The following is a 13,936-nucleotide window of genomic DNA, read 5'->3' as shown; positions in this document are numbered from 1 at the left end:
GAAGGCTCAACTCAGTAAGGAGTTTGACATGAAGGAACTCGGGGAGGCAAAGAAAATACTCGGCATGGAAATTCAGCGGGACAAGGCGAAAGGCACAGTTTGTTTGACTCAGACGCAGTATCTGAAGCGAGTGTTGCAGAGATTTGGGATTGACAGGAAAGCCAAACCTGTCAGTACACCTTTGGCCGCTCATTTTAAACTTAGTGCATCGATGTCGCCGCAGAAGGAAGACGAACGGAAGCAAATGGCTCAAGTTCCTTATGCCAATGCTGTGGGAGCTTTGATGTATGCTATGGTTTGTACGAGGCCGGACATTTCACACGCAGTTAGCATGGTCAGTCGATACATGCACAATCCAGGGAAAGAGCACTGGCAGGCTGTGAAATGGATTCTACGGTATCTTCAGGGTACTGTGGATGTTGGATTGAAGTACGAGAGAAACAGAAAACTTGGTCAGCATTTGGTTGGTTACGCGGATTCCGATTATGCTGGTGACCTAGATAAGCGACGGTCGACTACAGGGTATGTGTTTACACTTGCTGGAGGGCCAATCAGTTGGAGGTCAATGTTACAGTCAACGGTGGCTTTGTCTACTACAGAGGCAGAGTATATGGCAGTGACAGAGGCTTTCAAGGAAGCTATTTGGGTACATGGTTTGATTGAGGACTTGGGAATTGCTCAGAAAAACGTGGAGGTTTTTTGTGACAGTCAGAGTGCCATTTGTTTGGCGAAAAACCAGGTTCACCATTCCCGCACCAAGCATATCGATGTTCGGTTTCATTTCATCAGGGAGATTGTAGAGGAAGGGGATGTTCTTCTTCAGAAGATTCCGACTGCAGATAACCCTGCGGATATGCTCACCAAAGTGGTTGCAGGGATCAAGTTCCAACATTGCTTGGACTTGATCAACATCTCTCGAGCAGTGCGCGCCTAAGGGCGCAGAGGGGCAGTGTTGTGTGTTGGGGGCAACATCGGACCTTTGGAGAATTGTCGTCAAGGTGGAGATTGTTGACAATTGGCATCAATTCTCCACATGGGCTGCTGAGAGGTGCAGCCTTTGTTGAACCACATGGGCTGCTGAGAGGTGCAGCCTTTGTTGAAAATGGCATGACAGCCATTCTTTGAATGGCCTATAAATGGAGACCCTTTGGCTCAAAGTTTTGTATCAGAAATCAGAGAGAAGAGAGTGATACACGAGTAGATTGTGAGGCAATACTGTGTGAGTCTGAGTGATTGTTGTAATCCTCCTCCAGTAAATATAGTGAATCCGCTGCCCCTCCGTGGATGTACCCGATTATTGGGGAACCACGTAAATCCTTGTGTTTCTCTGTGTTGTGTGTTTGTGTTTGCTTGGTTTGACTCTGGTTTAGCACTACAAACTCACTTATTGGTTCATTTATGGCCCGTTTGGAACTTGAGGAAAAGAAGGAAAAAGGACAAGAAAACTTTGAGAAAAATTGTAAAGGAAAATTCATTGTGCTTTATTCTTAATTTTGTTATTTTCCTCTATATTTCCTCCCAAACCAAACAAGAGAAATTAATCAGTATTTTGGTGCCACAAAGCCGAACTCAAATCCATTTCGTACGGGTTCCATGAACTTGATTTGGAACTAGACTCGCATAACAGTACTCTGCCATCTTATAACTACGCCAAATTTTGGCTTTACCGGCGGTAGTATTATTGGCATTAAATAAATGCCATTAAAAGATACTTTTAGCGGCATTAATAAGACTGTCGGGAATAATTACCCTAAAACGGCTGTTTTCCTATAACTGCCGTTTTGAGTGACTTTTACCGATTTTAAATTACTGCTGGGAAAAGTAGAATATACGATTGTTTTTAATGCCGGTGGTGTATTACCGCCGCTTATAATAAAATTGACCCGTATAATATAAATAATATTATTTAACCTATTTGACCCAAAATGCGGGTTAGCCCAATTGGTCACACACGTGCGCGAAGATCTTGAGGTTTCAGGTTCGACTCACGCGAAAGCAAAAAAAATATTTACCGCCCATTTTATTGCCGGTGGTTTTCTAATGCCGCTAAAAGGTAAAATTTGACATAGTATGATTTACCTTGCACTTCACCATGGCTACTTCCTCTTATCTCGATTACAAGATCCTCTTGCCCGTAAATGAGATGTTCTGAGTGAAGCATATTCTCAGGGCAGCTAACTTTGTAACTGGTGGCCAAAAAAAAAGAGGCATCGGAGTCAAAGGGAACCTCGCATATGTTCCCTTTTGTTCCCCTTTATTGGTTACCCCATATTTTTGTGTAGCCCGTCATCTTATCTAAATAGATAAATTTGCTCCTCGAGATGAAAAAAAAAATTCAAGAGTTAAGTCTGCCTAAATCAAACTATTCCCATGAGACTTGCTTTCTTATTCTTCGATATCATAAATTAAAGGACTCTATTAGAGACAGATATAAGCTAGGATTTTATAACAAGGTTGCATAGAGCCTACCAAAAGAACTCGAAGTCCTCAAGGTATTCATGTTTTTCTTCTTGGAGAAATTACTGGCAGGTCCTATTTTTTTCCTCCTATCCCCTCTAAACCCTTTTTTGTAGTGCTATTCCATTCAGACCCTTTTTTAATATGTTTTTACTATTTTGCCCTGGTTACTTTTTACAACCCTAGAATTCACACCCCTTTGAAGAATTCACGCCCCAAGAATTCACACCCCCCAGAATTCACACCTCCCAAAATTCACACCCCCTAGAATTCACACCCCTAAGAATTCACATTTCCCAGAATTCACTCATTTGCAGAATTCACACCCCCTAGAATTCACACTCATTTGCAGAATTCACATCTCCAGAATTCACATGCCTTTTTAGAATTTACACCGTTTATAGAATTCACACATTTGCAGAATTCACACGGTTGAAAAAGAGAGAATTCATACCCAAATGAAAAATTCACACATTCAAAAAAGACAGAATTCACACCAAATTAAAAATTCACACCTTCGAAAAAGTAAGAATTCACCGGATAACTTTTTAAAATTGATTCTAGTCATTCTACATATATAAACAAGTGCATAAGAAAAATAATAAACTGCATCTACTGGTTCTACTTTATACTAGTAATAAACAATAAAGATTTTCAAGGTTGGTTAATCTCCGAAAACCACCATGTCTCAATGGCCCCCATCTGCAGCGTTCACAACGAGGTGAATTTTGTTTTCGACACGTTCTATCCATCTTCGTCGCCAAGAATGGCGCTGTGTTCCATCAATCCATAATCGGAAAACGACGCCATCCGGAGCACAAATCCAGAATTCACATCACCAAATTAAGAATTCACACTCTTGGAAAAAAAGAATTCACACCTTAAAAAAAAAAAGAATTCACATCCTTGAAAAAATAAAATTCACATCACCAAATTAAGAATTTACACCTTTCAAAAAAAAAAAAAATCATACCACCAAAAAAAGAATGAATAGGTATGAATTCAAAAAAAAAAAAATTTAATCTCCCCTGGCCTTCCACTAATTCTTCCCTTTCTCTTTTCCAGGTTACAGCTGCATCATACATACTCGGTGTGCAGCCACCTCTGCCTCCGTAATCTCCACCACCTTTTCCACCATAACCGCCACAGCCTCCGTAGTTTCTGCCGCCGCTACCACCGTAGTCTCTGCCGGCGGATCAAGCTTTCATCTCCAGATCTATGGTCTATCTCATATGCTATCAATATAGACAGATAGATATATACAGAGAGAGAGAGAGAGAGAGAGTGAGAGAGAGAGAGAGAGAGAGACCTGGTGGTCCATGTTGGGGAAGAGAGGTCGAAGCTGATCGAGCGGAGTTAGGGCGGAGAATCAAACCGGAGAGGTGGAAGAAGAGCACCGGAGCCTCTTCGAAAGAGGAGGAGTGACGATGATCCCAATTGCGGCGAAGAAGGGAGCTAGGTCTTCAATTCTCTCCCGAGAGTGCTGAAGGTGGGGGTATTTGGGGTATATCACTTGAAACGGGGCTTGGGCGAAAAAGGTGTGACGCGGGGTGGGGCTGGATGGGTATCCAGTGACAAAAAGGGGCAGGCCAGTCAGAACCCCAATGATCCGACAAATCTGCAACAGTCCAGAAGTTTTTTTGCCGTGTTATCAAATGTTCATTGCCTCAAGCTTCGAGTTTAATAATTGGAAGCGGAAACTGTGCTGTGCAGTGTGTGTTGTGCATCATCCAGACCGTTAGTCTCGACAATCAATGGAAGAGTTTTTAAAAATTTGGACCATCCAAAATACTTTTGGACGGTTGAGATCGCATAGCACCATGCATAGCATGCCCCCGGGTTAGTATGTCTTAATTAGATAGGTTTAATATGTTATTTTCTTACTTCCCCAACCAGAAGAATTTAGAGGGAATGAAAATTACAATCATAAAATAGGATAGGACAATACGCGTAATATTTAGAGGTGGCAAATGAGTGGGTGGTAAATAGGTCATGAATTGAATACGGACAGGTTAAATGTGGCCCATATATAAGGTTATTATTGCTCAGGTTATAGACAAGCACTAAGCAAAAATATTAAAAAAAGAAAAGAAAAGATAGTACTAGTAAAAAGAAACAGTTATCCTGAATGTTAAGCAACAAATCCAGTGGCTACTTTCCATAATCAGGTCCAGCCCTGGGCATAAGCTCACCAGACGACCGCGCTACAGTCTTCAATTTTGGACCCAATATTGGGCCCCAAATAGTAGAATATTATGTATGTAAACTATTTTACAACTAAGCTAATGTAGCATAGTGGTAAGGCGTGCGTGTTTTGAGCATGGGATTGCGAGTTTGATCCCTGGCCCCTTCAAATTTTAATGACACAATATTAAAACCAGTACAAATTGAAACGATGTTGTTTAGGCTTGAACTCATGACCTGAGAGGATGGCTTGTTTCCTGTATCGAACAACTAATTAATATACAAAACTAAAAACTAAGAGGCCTCATTTTCAAACCTCGCATAGGACCTAAAAAAAACTCAGGATGGGGCCTGTCCATAACTAGTGGTGGCTTATTTGTTCTATATGTAATTTTTTTTGCATGCTGTAGCATTGGTTCTTTTTTAACCTTTTCTTTAAACTTTAAAAAAAAAAAAAAAAGGTAAAGGAAAGAGCACTATGACTATGGACGCACATTCGATTATAACATTGGAGCTTAATGACTCAAAAGCATCTTTGTTTGACATGTCTTTGGGTCATCAGTTATCCTTTTCCGTTATATTTTAAGTCCTTGCGCTTTTCCAATTTCCATTATTGGAGTTTTTGACATCGGAAACTAACCGCGTAACGTCCTTCTCCAGCACAAGAGCAACAAATACACTTTAAAAAAGCACAAAAAATTACTTGATTCGATTAGTAAGCTTCCAATACCCGATCGAACTTAAATTTCTACTACAGAGTGAAAGGTTCGGATTACTTTATCGATCTCGGGTCATCGCCCAAACCGAAGGCACATGTAAAAGTTTTTGGATGACATGTGCAAAAGTATTTTTTGTGAGTGTGTTATGATCATAGGTCACGGTCTCTCTGTGTTGGCAAATTTCACGACAAAATACACATTTAATTGTATTCCTGTTTATCATGTTGTAATTTATTTTTAGAGTGTCTGTTTAGGAAGTGAAAGAAAATCAAATCTTTTATAATTAGGAGGTTAATGTTTTAGGAAATTGAAGTCTAATAAGAAAATCAAGGGAATCAAGGCAATTAAGGGTTTTCGATATTTAGCAACCTCGGAAGAAAAGGAAATGAAGAAAATCGCGTTTTTATTTTTATTTTTTATTTTTATACATGACAATATTTTTCAGAAAAGATGCTTGAGCAACTCAGACAGATTTCATATATTACTCGAGCAACTTGCCAGTTTGCTGCAACCTATATATATGCGGCTCATTAGGGTTTTGTACTCACCGAAGATATTATAGCTGCCCCGATACTGGTCCAAATCTCAAAATACATTGAAGGGTTGTTTCAATTGTTTCTTGGAGTAAATATATGACCTATTGATCATTAAGCGTTCGACATAACTCCAAGAAGTTCTTCAAAATTTTGATTCGATTACTTGAGTCGTTCTTCTGGTGAATTTTTGGAAGTATCTTGAAGGACTTGAGGATTCAAGGCATTCGACAATCACACACTTGTGCGGTGTACTTGGATTCGATGAATCTATCTTTGGCCAGTCGGTGAGGATTCACGGTTGTTTTAATTAAAGTCGTTTTATAACTGCACAATGATGGTTTTTAGTGTGTTAGATTTTCTCCCATAGTTTTTGCCCTTTTTAAAAAAAAATAAAAAATCCATGTATGTACTTGTGTTCATCGTTTATTGTTCTTCGATTTATTTATTTTGCTTGTCGAGTACTTACATCGCAAAATAGGAATTTCAAAGTGAAATCATAATCATAATTTGAAAGGCTTATCAAAGGCTCAAAAAAATTTGTGTATAAGAATATTAAGGCACCATATGACAGTGCCAAATAATTTTTCATTATAACACATTAGTTTCAAGGACAGAGTCATGATTTTATCCTAGCAGTGGCAAAATATATACTAAAAAAATAAAAAGATACATTGCAATATGAATAGTAATCGACCCTAGAAAAAATTAAAATAACATAATAAGTAAAAAAAACTATAGTTAATGATGTTTATCATTTGTATATGGAGTACAAAAAAGACTAATTTTAATTTAATTTAGGAAACTGATTTTCGTGCTCCACTTTTAACTGATGGTGTTCCACTTTTAATGTGAAGTTACTAGTAATTTCATGAACAAAGTGGAGCGCCATTAGTAAAAAATAAAGCGCAAAAATCAAAATCCTTTAATCTATCTACTAAACTGAGGAATCTTGAATTGTGCCCGACGCTCTCTCATGTCGTTAAAAACATTGATGATAAAATTGGCATCAACAGTGCCCGACGCTCTTTGAATTGTGCCAAGTCGTGCACATTGCCAACTGTTTTGGTTAACTTGTTTAATTTTTTAGGTTAACTTCTTTTATGTTAAGTTATTTTATGTTAAAGTGTGGAGTTCTTTTTATATTATTTCACTTTAACCCATTAAATTTAATTTTGGAGTACTATTTTTGGTCTCTTTTTTTGAATTTTTTTTTAGAGAATTTAGTACTAATATAGTAGAAAAAAGTAAGAAAAAAATATAGCAAGTCTATATGAGCTCGACGTCATTATTATTTTTACATATAATAATTATATTTTTTTTAAAATTCTTGTAGTGACGATCGCCCTACTAGACTAGACGTTCTATCCTTCGGTACCTACCAGTAAAAGGCGATCAACTTATTAGACTTCATTCACACTCTTGATCAAAGTCTCCCTTCGAGTAGACCCTCCACTAGCAAAATGTTTGCCGGCCTAATACCAGGTCTCAACTCCGTCAACTGGCCGGACAACGAAGAACTATCCCCTCAAGTTGCGGCAATTTTGACAAGCCTACTCAATCTACCAAGCCACAAATTCCTCTCAACCGAGGCCTTTTCCGCGACTAATGCAACTCTGTTTGCTCAATCCCTCTGCTTTTCCCGGCGAGAGTGGTCGGAGTGCCGCTCATTCGTCCTGTTGATTTACTTCTGTATATTTATCCCGATCGTTGTATTCGCGTGGTTCTCCGGTGAGGAGGAAAGCGATGGAGGGGGCGAAATCGCCGGAGAGTCGCCGGAAACTGATGATTCTCCGGGATCGATGCGTGTCTTCAGAAATGGTGAGTCGTTTCAAAAAAAAATTTAATCGTCTCTTTTTATTCCTTTTGTAACCGTTCGTAGTTAGTGTTTTCTGGGGAAATTATCCACCCGGAGATTTTAGGAAATTGAACAGATTGAATTGTTTCTTCGTCGTTAAGTTTTGTTCTTTTATCGGTTCTTAGGGAATTCGATCTGTACCCCACATGAGAAAGTGAACACTTTTTGTTACTCCCTCCATCTCAATTTAATTATCCATTACAATTTTGCGTGCATTTTCAACGATTTATATCTCTCGTTGTGTATTATGTTTTTGAAATCATTGTCTTATAGAAAAAAAAATTGAAATCTATCAAACAAGATCCATATTGCATATTTTTAACAATATAGATTGAGAGATATAAATCGTTAAAAATGCATGTAAAATCGTAGTGAACAATTAAATAAAAACAGAGAGAGTGGTACTTTTAATATGAATTGGATCCTCTTGTCCTTAATTTGGACCGTACAATGAGACTGTTCAAATTTGAATCGTCCATTATTCTAATAAATGGTTCGGATTTATTGAGAGACTCTTACCGGTCTCTGAGCAAATTCGAACGGTTGATCACCAAGTCTAGATTTGAACTGTTTAATCTAGGTTTTGGACATGAGAGAGTCCAAACCTTTTTTAATATACTGGTTTTTATTTTATTTTTAGAATTAGTTCAATTGGGTCCAACGGCACGTACCGCCTCACACTTTCAATTTCCTAGACTGCCCTTTTAACTATCCGAAAAAAACCGCCAAGAACAGAAAAATAACTGCCAATTCGGATTTTTCTTCACTCCTCTTTCAACTTTCACATCTAGATGTCACAATGGATTTATCTCAATTGGGGTTTTTTCAATCTCTCTCTCTTTTGCATAATACGATTTGTACACGCAGCGTCTAGTTACTAGTTACTCCGTACATGTTTTTTTTTCCTGTTTGTTTTAGACCCTGAAAGCGTAAAACTTGGCTAAAACACACAGCCCAATTTCTGGTCTACATTTGGAGCATAAAAACCTCTTATGGTTCCTCATTGTCCCTTTTAACCGTGTCTCATGTTGCTAGCATACTTGTTTGTTCTCAGCACTTTTCAATGCAAATGGAGGTTTTGTTCTCCCGGAATCATACGACCCATCGGAGAGCTTCTGCGTAATTTGCTTGGAAGAGAAACAAAATTGGCGAATGTTCAGAAGCGAAAACTGCTCTCACTCCTTTTGTTACGATTGCACAAGCAAACACATTGAAGCCAAGGTCCAAGACAACATCACAGTGATTTGTTGCCCTGAAATAGGTTGCAAAGCCGAGTTAGGCTTTGAAGCTTGTCGAAACATCCTCTCGAAAGATGTCATTGTTCGGTGGGACGAATGCCTATGCATGTCGCTGATTCCTGAATCCCACAAGGTGTATTGTCCTTTCAAGGACTGTTCAGCTATGCTAGTTAATGACACGGGAACGACGATAGGGGAGACAGAATGCCCTTCGTGTCGAAGACTAATCTGCGCCAAGTGTCGCGTTCCATGGCATACGGAGTTTACCTGCCAAGAGTTTGAGAGGCTTGGAGTAGAGGGGGAAGGGAGAGAAGATGTGTTCGTAGAGGAACTCGCGAAGAAGAAGAGTTGGAGGAAATGCCCTAACTGCAACATGTATGTGGAAAAAACTGAGGGGTGTATACACATTACTTGCAGGTGCGGTTATGAGTTCTGCTATATGTGTGGATCAAAATGGGATAAATCTCATATGGATTGCCGCCGAGGTCAAGAGTCTGAGACCTCCCGGAACCCTCCCTCTCCCTCTCCCTCTCCCTCTCGCGCTTCCTCTTCTTCTTCTATAGAGTTCAATTTCTTCTTTAACCCACAAAGTGACCCCATCCTAGTCCCACCCCCACCTCCACTCCCTGTTGATGACGGTGAATTCAGAAGACCATTGTCTTCCTTCCTCTCTCTCAACCGCCCTTGACGATGTCCAGACTTTTTTTTGAATGATAAATGACAAATCAATACCATGTAATATAAGTCTCATATTCAGTTGAATCAGATACGACTCTTATATCTCTAGAATTTGGGAGTAATGCATTGAGTAATTTGAGGTGAATTTTTATAGAACTGTTACTAGCGAAGGAGAAATGATGGTGTTCATGTATCTATGCTAATGAGATTTTAGTTTGACTACGATCCAATTCGTTGCTGCTGTGATCCAATTTGTTGCTGCTGCTGCAGCTGTGATTGAAAGAATCAGGTTTACTTATTTTCTCTGTGGTAAGTCTGTGCTCTCTACTCCAGTGATGACAGATCAGAGAGAGAAGCTGAGGTACTTGTTGAGAAGCATGACCAAGGAGAACAAGAAGCCTCCTCTGCCACCTGTAGATGTTGAGAAATCTGTGGGTGGTAGTACCGATCGGAAAACTGCTGCTCAAAGGGTTCGAAAAATCTGATTTTTCTGAGTTGGGTTTGCGAAAAAACAGAAACAATAGCTAGTCTGATGGTTGCTTTAGGGGATGATTTTGTTTTTGCTGTCTATGTTTTTTCCAAACTAGTTGTTTGATGGTGCTTGTGTGGTTTTGAAGTGACTGGAAAAAAATGGACTTTGAAGAAGAGCTTCATAGTCTTGGGAAATTTGTGTTCATGGAAATCAGGGATATGTTTTGAACAAATATTGCTATGTTTAGTGCAAGGTTGCAGCAATATTCTTTCTCCGTTTCTGTCCAGGGGGAAAACAAAACGTTACGGATTTGTTAAGGATGATTTGTCGGAGCGAATATTCAGTGCCATGTGGTGACCCTTTTACCGCCGCACATTGATGTTGGTCATACACGAGCAAACGATGAAAAAACTTGAGAAATTCGCCTTCGTGGTAACATCTGAAGACTGTAACCACTGTTTTGAAAGAACAACAGAAACGGAGCAAGCAATCAGCACAATACGTGACATTTTTTAGGAATCAATCCCTGTTTAAGATAGTACGAAACAATAAAGTAAAAAAAAAAACCAGATCAAGAATGTTTTACAGGGTTCGCAACTCACCAAAGCAATCTAAAGACTAAAAATTAACGTTGTTCAACTGTTTGCGTTTCAAGACCGTGAAAAGAGTTACGGAAAAACTTTCAAGTGTCTGCTTGTTACGGAAAAACTTTCAAGTGTCTGCTTTTTATCTTTTTCACACAAATGACCAAAACCCACATGGTTGTGGACCAACCAAAGTCGTAATTGTGCGGAATGTGTCCAAGCTGCTTGTGATAGTCATTTTAAAGAAGAACACCCTGTTCCCGTTTCATAGTTCCGAGTCTTTTGCTTGCTGAAGCAAATGCTGAAATTCTAGGAGGAACCCCTATTCCCATTTCATAGTTCCGAGTCTTTTGCTTGCTGAAGCAAATGCTGAAATTCTAGGAGGAACCACTGTGCCATGCTGCAAAGGTGTCTTACATATCCTGCTGATGGAGACATTGGCTGGCTGCAGCTCTCGTTGAAAGTACAAAGAAGCAATCAATTGCTCTAGTTGCGTAGAAAATTTGCCGAGCTAGCGCAAAGATTCTTGCTGTGTTTAATCCAGCCCTATTTCCACATAAGCCACCCCCGACATCAGTTGCAAATGGTGTGCTTTTCACTGATGCAGAAGATGAGTAAGTTTTCATGTTTTGTTTATTTTTTTAGTTGGTGGTAAGTCACTGTTCGTCCTACCAAGACGCTTTGCGTCCTTCTCGATTGTATCGGTTACTAGTTATTGATGCAAAACCTACATCTGACTCTTGTAAATTTTCTTGGCTAAGTTCTTTTTCTACTTCTGTTATTGCTAAACTTGGAATGGACTTTATGCTACACTTCCTTCTCTTTTTTAATAACTTTTTGATTTTGGAAAATAATATTGTCTTCTTTTTATTTCCAGTTGTTAGACTCATTTGTCTTTTGTTCGTTTTGCTACTGGAAGCATCCAACTCAAAAACAATTGGCAATAGGTGGAGAGGCCGAACAGACTCATACCCTAGTTTTGAAGGAGATAATTAACTAATGTGGGACAAACTCCAACAATATGTTTATGCATGCCTGAGTTGGATTTTGGCAAGAGGCTACATATATTACTAAGCCTTGTTCTGCCCTTTTTTTCTCTTTGGCTCATTTATCTTGTTATACATTTTAATACTGCAGGACTGTCCAATCGATACTTCGGATGGAGAAAATTACAGTGGGGACAATAATGATGAAGCTTATGTTAACGAAGCATTTTTAGCAGATCGGAGGCCTGGTACTTCCTTTCTCATTTCTTCTGGGGTTCCTCGATCTCCCAAACTTCCGAGAGAAAAATCAACCTGGCAATAGTAACCTTGAGCTTTCAGCTGCATTCAAGTACTCCCAGAATCCTGGCACTTCATCCTGCATCTCCTGATGAGCCTAATCAGCCTGGTTCTGATACGATTTCAAGGCCTTCCAAATCCCTGTTCTGCTCACGGCCATATCGGTCTCGTAGAAAAAAAAAACCGTGCTCACTTGGTGACGTTCACTCCAGATTTGCCTCCCGTAAATCTCCACCATCTGTCTGTGTGATGTCTCTCAGACAGCTTTAAGAAGTTATCAAGTTGGAACGTCGACTACGGTTTCGGGCTTCTCATAATGGAACTAGGAGTATACCAGTAGAAACCATAATTTTTCTCGGCCTATATGTAGAGCCATTTTTCTCTTGAGATTACTGACAGGGCGTGGAACCCAAGCAACTCTAGGAATGAAGTTCGTAATCCTCCTCCTTGCTTTCCTTCCACTGCTCTTACCATCATCATGACTCCTCTTGCCCAAAATATTCAGCTATGAGGATGATGAAAATGATTCAACTGTCTCGTCAATCCAGTTCTCATACAGGGTTTCCAAAATCCAACGAGTATACAAAGATATCGTCCTTACTATCAAAGATGAGGTATAGGAATCTGAATGACTTTTGTCATTCAACGTTGAACTGTGTCCTTAATGATGTCCTTCTCCGTCTTTCTGATACTACCAGTAGTTTTTGTACCATTAGGTAGGGAATACGATTACAGTTTTCAAAACTATCCTCTCTAATAGTATTTTGACAAGACATCCTTTTTACGAGAAACAATGTTGAATGAATCTATAGTACATGTGGACATTCAACCCATAATTTCACAACTCAACAACTACATAGTATGATGTTAAAAAAAATACACATTACACACCAGTAAGTAACTACATGGCCACATAACACATGGACACACCATTTTTTGAACGGGCAAGATAAAAGCCCAATATGAGTAGTTTTTTTTTTTTTGGGGAAAATGACGGTCAATGATGTGTTTTGATAATTAAAATCCGTCAAGGACATTTTCAGTATTAACAAATGTTCTTAGCTTGTCCTTAGCGGTTATTAATTATCAAGGCCGTCATTTTCCCCTTTTTTTTTTGAACATCGCAGTGTGTAGTTGTTGGGTTGTGAAATTATTGGTTGAATGTCCACAAGTACTATAGATTCATTCAACATTGCTTCTTGAAAAAAGGATGTATTGTCAAAATACCGTTGGAGAGGATAGTTTGAAGAACTGTAATCGTATTTCCTACCTAACGGTTTTGGAAGATCATGCATAGAAAAACTATTGGTAGTTTCAGAAAGACGGAGAATGGGATTATTAAGGACATAATTCAACGCTAATTAAATGACAAAAATCATTCAAATTCTTATACCTCAACTTAGATAGTGATGATGCTATCTCTGTATACTCGTTGGATTTTTGGAAAGTATGAGAACTAGATTGACAAGACAAGTGAATCATCTTCAACATCCCATAGCTGAATATTTTGGGCAAGAGGAGTCATAACGATGATAAGAGTAGTGAAAGGAAAGCAAGGAGGAGGATTTAAGAACATCATCATTTCTAGAGTTTCTTCTTTCTTGGGTTCCACACCGGCCCTGTGAGTAATCTCAAGAGAAAAATGGCTCTCTCTCTCTCTCTCTCTCTCTCTCTCTCTCTCTCTCTCTATATATATATATATATATATATATATATATATATATAGGCAGAGTAAAATTATGGTTTCTGCGGCTATCCTTGTCACATGTAAATGCGAGTGGGACATGAGCAAAAAAATAAAATTGGAAAACGTTATGTCAAGGGCGGATTGAGGGGTGTAAGCGGAGGCGTGGGCCCCCTATATACGTAGACTCAGGAATTCTATATACTGGGGCAGATATTATTCACAATTTAAAAAATATATTTCTCT

At 39.0% G+C, this 13,936-nt stretch overlaps 1 protein-coding gene across 1 annotated transcript; it reads left to right on the top strand.

Moving 5' to 3' along the window:
• The first annotated feature begins 7,262 nt into the window (after window positions 1-7,262).
• LOC131330187 (E3 ubiquitin-protein ligase dbl4-like) lies at window positions 7,263-9,889 on the top strand. Its single transcript, XM_058363682.1, has 2 exons — window positions 7,263-7,714; window positions 8,806-9,889. Exons 1-2 carry the CDS (start codon window positions 7,357-7,359, stop codon window positions 9,675-9,677), a joined length of 1,230 nt encoding a protein of 409 aa, XP_058219665.1. The 5' UTR covers window positions 7,263-7,356; the 3' UTR covers window positions 9,678-9,889.
• The last annotated feature ends 4,047 nt before the right edge of the window (window positions 9,890-13,936 follow it).

The sequence above is a fragment of the Rhododendron vialii genome, chromosome 6a (assembly GCF_030253575.1).
Source record: "Rhododendron vialii isolate Sample 1 chromosome 6a, ASM3025357v1".
NCBI classification, from domain to species: Eukaryota; Viridiplantae; Streptophyta; class Magnoliopsida; order Ericales; family Ericaceae; genus Rhododendron; species Rhododendron vialii.
Note: the sequence above shows the minus strand (reverse complement) of the source record. Positions and strands in the feature narration are given on the sequence as shown.

Bases quoted from the DNA above. Each gene is read 5' to 3' on its own strand.
- LOC131330187 (XM_058363682.1), top strand. From the start codon at position 7,357: ATGTTTGCCGGCCTAATACCAGGTCTCAACTCCGTCAACTGGCCGGAC. The intron at 7,715-8,805 runs GTGAGTCGTTTC...GTTTGTTCTCAG, and splicing joins GATGCGTGTCTTCAGAAATG to CACTTTTCAATGCAAATGGA.